This window comes from Lactuca serriola, chromosome 6 (assembly GCF_051521515.1).
Source record: "Lactuca serriola cultivar US96UC23 chromosome 6, Lser_US96UC23_V15, whole genome shotgun sequence".
Lineage (NCBI taxonomy): Eukaryota > Viridiplantae > Streptophyta > Magnoliopsida > Asterales > Asteraceae > Lactuca > Lactuca serriola.
The window spans coordinates 147,329,522-147,336,553 of NC_136413.1; the positions used below are offsets into that span (position 1 = coordinate 147,329,522).

Here is a 7,032-nt window from a genome sequence, read left to right on the forward strand (position 1 = left end):
CAGCTCGTCTTTCTTCTAAAACAAACTACCAGCCATCTCTGTTGACCACCGTTATCCCTCCTCTACAAAACTAATCCCTTTTCCCAATCATTACACATTCTTTCTTCTCAAACCCCAAATCTTCCCTCTCAATTCTTCAACAGAAATCAAACCGCTTCCTCAATCTTGAAAAAATGCCTCCTTTCTCACAATCTACCCCTATATCAAATGGGTTTTCGCTCAATCACAACAAATTCAACCAAACAAACCACCAACCCTCCACCAATGCCATCACCATTGATGTGGGTGGTCAACTCTTTCAAACCACCAAACAAACCCTAACCCTAGCTGTCTCTAAGACCCTTTTCTCTAATCTCTTTGATTCATGTGATCAAGACAATAATGGCGTCCCTTTTATTGACAGAGACCCTGAACTGTTCTCGATTCTTCTTTCGTTATTAAGAACAGGTAATCTTCCATCAAAAGCAAAAGCATTCGACATTCAAGATATCATATTCGAAGCAAAGTTTTACGGAATTAATGATCTTCTAGTTGAATCACAATCAAACCCATCTCAATTTGAACCTTTCGACCTCGAAAAATCAATAATTTTGCCTCTGAGTGGTAGAGACTCACCTTCTGCGATTGCAACAACACCAAACGGGTCACTTCATGTTTCCCATGGTAGCAAAATCACATCTTTTGATTGGTCTTTACAAAAAAAGTCAACAACTTTGACCAATTTCACAGCTATCGATTCTTTATTAGCTTTATCCCCAAATATCGTAGCAGCTGGCGCTACAGATTTTTCTGGGTTGCAGATTCTTGATCTCGATTTGGGTTTCGTTAGACAAACTCTAAATTGGGAAAATGTTACGAAATCCAGCTCAACTGTTCAAGCAATTGGTATTTCCCCTGAATTCTTGTTCACTAGCTTCGAATCAGGTCGAAGAAATTCAAACTCAATCATGGTTTATGATCTTAAAGATGATTTCAAACTTGTTTCAGAAATTGCCCGTAATGAAATCTTTGGTGCTGATCTTGATTCCGCAATCCCATCTACAAAATTGAATTGGGTTCCTAGTGTTAATCTGTTAATGGCTTCTGGGTCTCATAGTGGTCCTTTTGGGGTTTCAGGAAACATAAAGTTTTGGGACATAAGATCTGGGAGGGCAGTTTGGGAAATTAAAGAAAATGTTGATTGTTTTTCGGATATAACAGTTTCTGATGCCCTTTCGGCTGTTTTCAAGATTGGTGTAAACTCAGGGGAGGTTTCTTACATTGATTTAAGAAATTTGGGATCTAATAACTCATGGAATTGTCTTGGTGACACTCGAAAAGTTAACAATGGCAAGAAAGAAGGGTTTGGGTGTAAGATTGAAAGCCATGGGAATCAAGTTTTTTGTGGTAAGAAAGGGGAATTGGAGTTATGGTCGGAGGTTTTGATGGGTTCTTTGAACAATGAAAAAGATCGAATTTTTAGGAAGAATGTTTTAGGGAGAGTGAAGGATTTGGGTGGAAATAGGATCACGAATGTAGGATTTGGAGGAAACAAGATGTTTGTGACGAGGAAAGATCAACAATGTGTTGAAGTTTGGCGAAGTTCAGGGAGAAGATTTTGATTTTTTGAAGTGATTTATATGATTAATGTTTTGTTCATTTGTAAAGTGGTTTTGTGTTATATTGATTCTTTGATTCTTGTTTGATCACTACAAATAAAACTAGTGTTGATTGTAATCTTTTGTATTTTGAGTACATTTTTAATTGAATGATTAGGTTTGATTATATGGAATGGGCGATAAAAAAGAATGAAATGGACCAGATAATCGCATAGAGCATTATCATTATGTTATCATATTTGATTATTTTGCTGAAAAAGTCTGATGGATAAGAAATGACGGATGCTCGAATACTCACAAATCACAATGGCTTGGTTATTAGGCCGAAGGGAGTCGGGAGCATTATCATTATATACACCCCCAACACCCCTCCTTCACCACCCACACCCATACACACACCTTAACATGTTGCAAAAACACATTTTTTCCTATTGTCTTGAAGAGGAGAGAGAAAAACATTTGCGTTTGTATGTGTATTAAGGTTTTCAAAAAACAAAAATACTTCCACGTGTATTAAGGTTTTCAAAAAACAAAAATACTTCCACGGCAAGTTGGCAACCCTCCTCTTTAAATGATATGTTGAACCTCTAGTATGACAAAATTGATGTTGTAGTGACGTGGCTTCCAAAAAACTAATGAACACTGCAACAGACATGACACAATTCCCTCTAGTTTTATGTGTTGGTGATTTTATATCACTAATATTATTCAAAGTGTAATGGGGTTAATTTGTTGATCAATGTCACTTTGACGATTATCGAACAAATTAGTATGGTGCGGAGTGCACATTTGTTTGATTTTGTCATTGTTGAAAGTATACTGCTATTTAGGGGCGAAACCCCTGAATTGACGGGGTCCAGGGGCAGCACCCCTGGGAGCGGGGTGAAAGGGGCGGCAGCCCCTGGCGGGGTCCAAGGGGCAGAGCCCCTGGCCGGGGTCGAGCTGCCAGTTTAGTGCGGAAAATTTTCATATGAGTTATGTTACTATATAAAAAATGTCTCATAAATTCGTATTTTTTTGTAAAAACATCCAGTTTTGTGATCCATTTATAGATTCAGTTTTATGTTAGTTTTTGACAGGTAATATGACCGTTTTTGGACATGAAGTTGTTTTCCTGTAACTACCATATGACAGTTTTAGGACAGGAAGTTAGTTTCTGTTATATGATCAATTTCGGATTCATTTTGGGTACAGATTTCATAACATCTTCTTCATTCTCCAATCTAGAAAAACAGTGAGTTTCATCCGTTTAGAGATTTTGAGTGTACCCTCGAAATGCTTTAATCTGAAAGTGTTTCACAACTCTCACTGATCCAAGTTTATCTGTATCCCGTTTTTTCTAACATTATGGACTAGTATAACCTCAAATAATCTTACATCTTCTTTTTTCTAACATTAATCTTATCTTATTTTTTTAGGTTCTATATGTAAAGTTAGAAATTCAGGTTTGCCAAATGTCGGTGAAACTATAATAACATACATCCATCGTCTTATAATCTGGTCTGACCCAAGGGGTGGGGTAGGCTGGGCAATGGCCCAGGCCCCATAAAAGTTGAGGGCTCAATTTTAAAACAGTGTTTATATATATATATATATATATATATATATATATATATATATATATATATATATATAATATGTTAAATGAAAAATTCATAATAGTTGTAGATTAAATGGTATTAGTGTGTGCCTTGTTTCCAGTTCATTGGTTGCATATGTTTTTTTGTAATTATTTTGGGTTGTAAAGGAATTCTCTATTTGTACATATCGCCCATCTTAGACTCTTATCCCATTTCAAATCAACATTTAGATCTTGGGAAAATGATTTAAGAGGGTAACATACTTTTGCGATTGGTCACATTTGGTCACTAAATTTTTTTCATGCTCTATTAACCCTTTAACTTGTTGAATTGTGTAAGTTTCCCCCTTCAGACTGCTTTTTGCTGGTTTCAATGGTTTTGTCTATCCTATGTGTCAGTTTAATCCTACGTGGCATGTAGGGCTAATGTTATTAAAAGAGGGACGTATGTGCTTCCTCCTGAATTAGTAGCATTAAAAACCGAAATAGAGAAGGTGAAGGAAGACATGGAGCAAATGAAGAAGGAAAATTACTCTCATGACATTGCAATGAAGGAAAAAATATATAAGTTTACCATAGGATTTCTTTTTTGATCATCGTGTATATGATGAAATGATGTGTTGAAAGATGTTTGAATGGAAGGGAATCATTATCTTAACTTCAAGTTTGAATGGAATGAAATCAGGAAAAGCAGCATACACATAACAATGAATAAATGGAAGCATACATATATGATTTAATTCTTTGATTGTAATGAATACAAAGAAGTAATTTTGACTGGAATGAAATCACTGAAAAAATAGTGCATACCTATAACAAAGAAGTAATTGAATGTGGTGGCTTGATTCATTGAAAATACTCCATTACTATTCGAAATTAAATAAGTTTGTGTCTACATACACAAAAGTAGTTTCTAGGTAACACAAAAGATTCTCTCATACACAAAAGAAGGGCCACCATGTGCCCACACACCCACTTGTCAGTTCATAGAAAAGCATAATAAAAAGACTACTACTTTGTCTTTACATCACAACCGCATCACAACAGATATTCCCACCCACCCACTACCTAAACTTAATCAATAATTGAAGGGTTCTCTGCATTGCTCCCAACCCCATTTATCTTCCTCCTCAATGCTTATTTGATGATCCGTTCAAAATATTTTCTCCTTCCACTTCTACTAACTGGGGCCCTTCTTCTTGGCACAGGAATTGCAGGTGGTGGTGGTGGAAGTGGAGGAGGTGGTTGGGTTGTAGGTGGTGGTGGTGGTCTGGATGAACTTGGGCATGCTCCACTGCCCCTGGATGAACTTGGTATTGCAAAGAAAAATTAAACTATCAATTCTTTGTTCAAATGATGTAACGTTTAAAAAAAATTACCTGATGTATTGCTTTGTTGGTTTAGATGGACACTTTTTCTTGTTATGACCTAGTTCCTTACAAATACCACACCTTATCAGGGCTCTCTTTCGTGTGACCGTTTTTCTACTTGGTCTACTCATCCCTCTTTCAATTGCATCCATATTCTTTTTCATTGGTGTCCTATTAGGTAATCTTCTTCTTTTGGGAGGCAAATGCTTGTGGTAGGGAACATCTGGCTACGTATCACTACCATTGAGAGGATTAATGTAATATTTGTATCATATTAGGTAAGCTTCTTTAGTGTAGGATTAGAACACATATGTCTCTACATCCTGATTTAGGTAAGAGATTGCAGCCACTCAATGTAAGCATGGTATCCCTGTAAGTTGCCATATTCTATAGGCACACTTCTTTGTAATTAGATCCACTCCATATGCAAAATCAGTGAATCTAACCTCATACTTTTGATAACCACAAGGAGTAACCCCCCACAATCTATTTAAGGCAAAAAAACTACAAATCAATAACACATCTCCATAATTAACATATGCATATTAAACTAAAAAAACTTACATCTGTTTAACCTTCATGTCTTCTATATGCATACTAGTCATATGTAACCAAGATAGAATAGACCTTCGAATAAGTGACCCTAACTCTAAGTCCACAACCAAACAAGGAACATGAAGTAAAGCAAAGATCACAGATTCTAAGTCTGTGACACCCTAGTCACATATAACCTTAACGTATCCACTCAACAACTATTGACCTACTAATAAAGACCTTTTAGTTCTCAAATAAGTAATTATAGTATCACAAAATACTCCTATAGTATTTTAAGTTTATGTTATGTTCTAAAGTTTTCATTGTAGTAGAGTTGGTAAGTTTTTAGACTTGCTGCAACACCACAACCATTCCTAGGCACATGCTAATCACTTCTCGGAACGATATATTTGATCAAGCTATATCACTCCCAGATCTAATTATATGTCCCCAAGCCTACTTGTGATGTCCAACAACCACAATACTTTTGTTCTGTTCTAGTATGACACTAATCCTAGTCTGAATGCATGTATGTATACTTTAGTTAAATATTTTATTATTTAAAAAGTATAAACTCTTGGTCAGAGTATTTTAATCTCGATGTGTTTATAGTTGTATATCGTTTATAGGTTGATATACTCAATTCACTATAAACAATGCTCTGATACCAGGGGATTGTGTCTTGTTACTCTACGTGGAGGAGGTGGTTGTTGAGTTGGAGTTATCAGGGGATTGCGTCTTGTTACTCTACGTGGAGGCATCGCTCAACTAAAAGTTTACAAAGATGAAGACGATAGTAAGCATTCAATAGTGAGAATAATGAGAGTGATCCATGAACTAACTCGTCATAGTTCAACAAATAGATGAGAGTGTACTTGCAATAGAGATCTAACAATAGAAGGATGAAAGCATTTGGATAAAGATTTCCCATGAGATTAGATGTCTTTCAATATCATTGGCATTAAAGATGTAACAAGTTCGGGAAAAATGACCTTGGAGTAGGTCTTACATCAAACCAAAAATGAGAAAATTTGACAGCACTAAGACCTAATAGACTAAAAGTTCAAGGTCTTAACATAAACAGGGAATTAATACTAGAGTCTATACATAGACCTAAATTATATATATATATATATATATATATATATATATATATATATATATAGAGAGAGAGAGAGAGAGAGAGAGAGAGAGAGAAGAGTAGGCTCTACTCGCAAGGGGAGTTGTTCTGGTTGGTACTTGATTCAGACCTGGCTTTAGCCAGTTTGCTGTTCCGTTTCCCAAACACGTCTTTGCAGTACCACCTGGTTCTGACGAAGATCCCTAGTTTCAGATCGACAGGCATTCAGCTCCACATGTAGGGCGTCAATACGAGACCTTTCAAAGTCCTGGTCATCGGTCAGATGACGAAGACGAACTATGTTGACTCCGGAGTTGGAACGAATCTCCATGACTTGGTCAAAGTTTGCTCTTCCCTGCTCATCATTGCAAGGAACACGACGAACCATAATAAGAAGGACTCTGTCTACTGAGCCTCCCTCATTCAGGTTGTAGTAACTCTGATATCTGTTTTAGGGAGGTGGTTGTCCATGTTCTAGGCTCCACCTACCCAAGTTCACCGCTCACAAAGGTGTCGGGCCTTGAAAAGCCGGACGAGGGTTAGGATTTTCAGCAACTTGGGTTGGATTATAGACCTCGGGTTCTGAGTCCGAGTCTTCTTGGAATTCCTCCTCGTTCTCTTCCTCAGAACTCTCCTCGGGCTCTTCTTCTGCTGGTTCCATTGGGTTCTCATTCTTGGGTTCAGCTTCGAGCCATCCTCCGACTCCTTGATCGGGAAAGTACGGGTCTATAGGGAGATGGAATTCAACCATGTTATCCAAGCGAGAAAAGGGATGTAAGAAACATATAATAGACGTACTACTTAAGATAATCATAGGATGATCTCTACCAG

General features: G+C 37.0%; 1 protein-coding gene across 1 annotated transcript; it reads left to right on the forward strand.

Moving 5' to 3' along the window:
* On the forward strand, positions 1–1,834 carry LOC145057045 (BTB/POZ domain with WD40/YVTN repeat-like protein). Its single transcript, XM_079004810.1, has one exon. It carries the CDS (start codon positions 174–176, stop codon positions 1,599–1,601), a length of 1,428 nt encoding a protein of 475 aa, XP_078860936.1. The 5' UTR covers positions 1–173; the 3' UTR covers positions 1,602–1,834.
* The last annotated feature ends 5,198 nt before the right edge of the window (positions 1,835–7,032 follow it).

Coding starts and splice junctions, on each gene's coding strand:
- LOC145057045 (XM_079004810.1), top strand. CDS start 174: ATGCCTCCTTTCTCACAATCTACCCCTATATCAAATGGGTTTTCGCTC.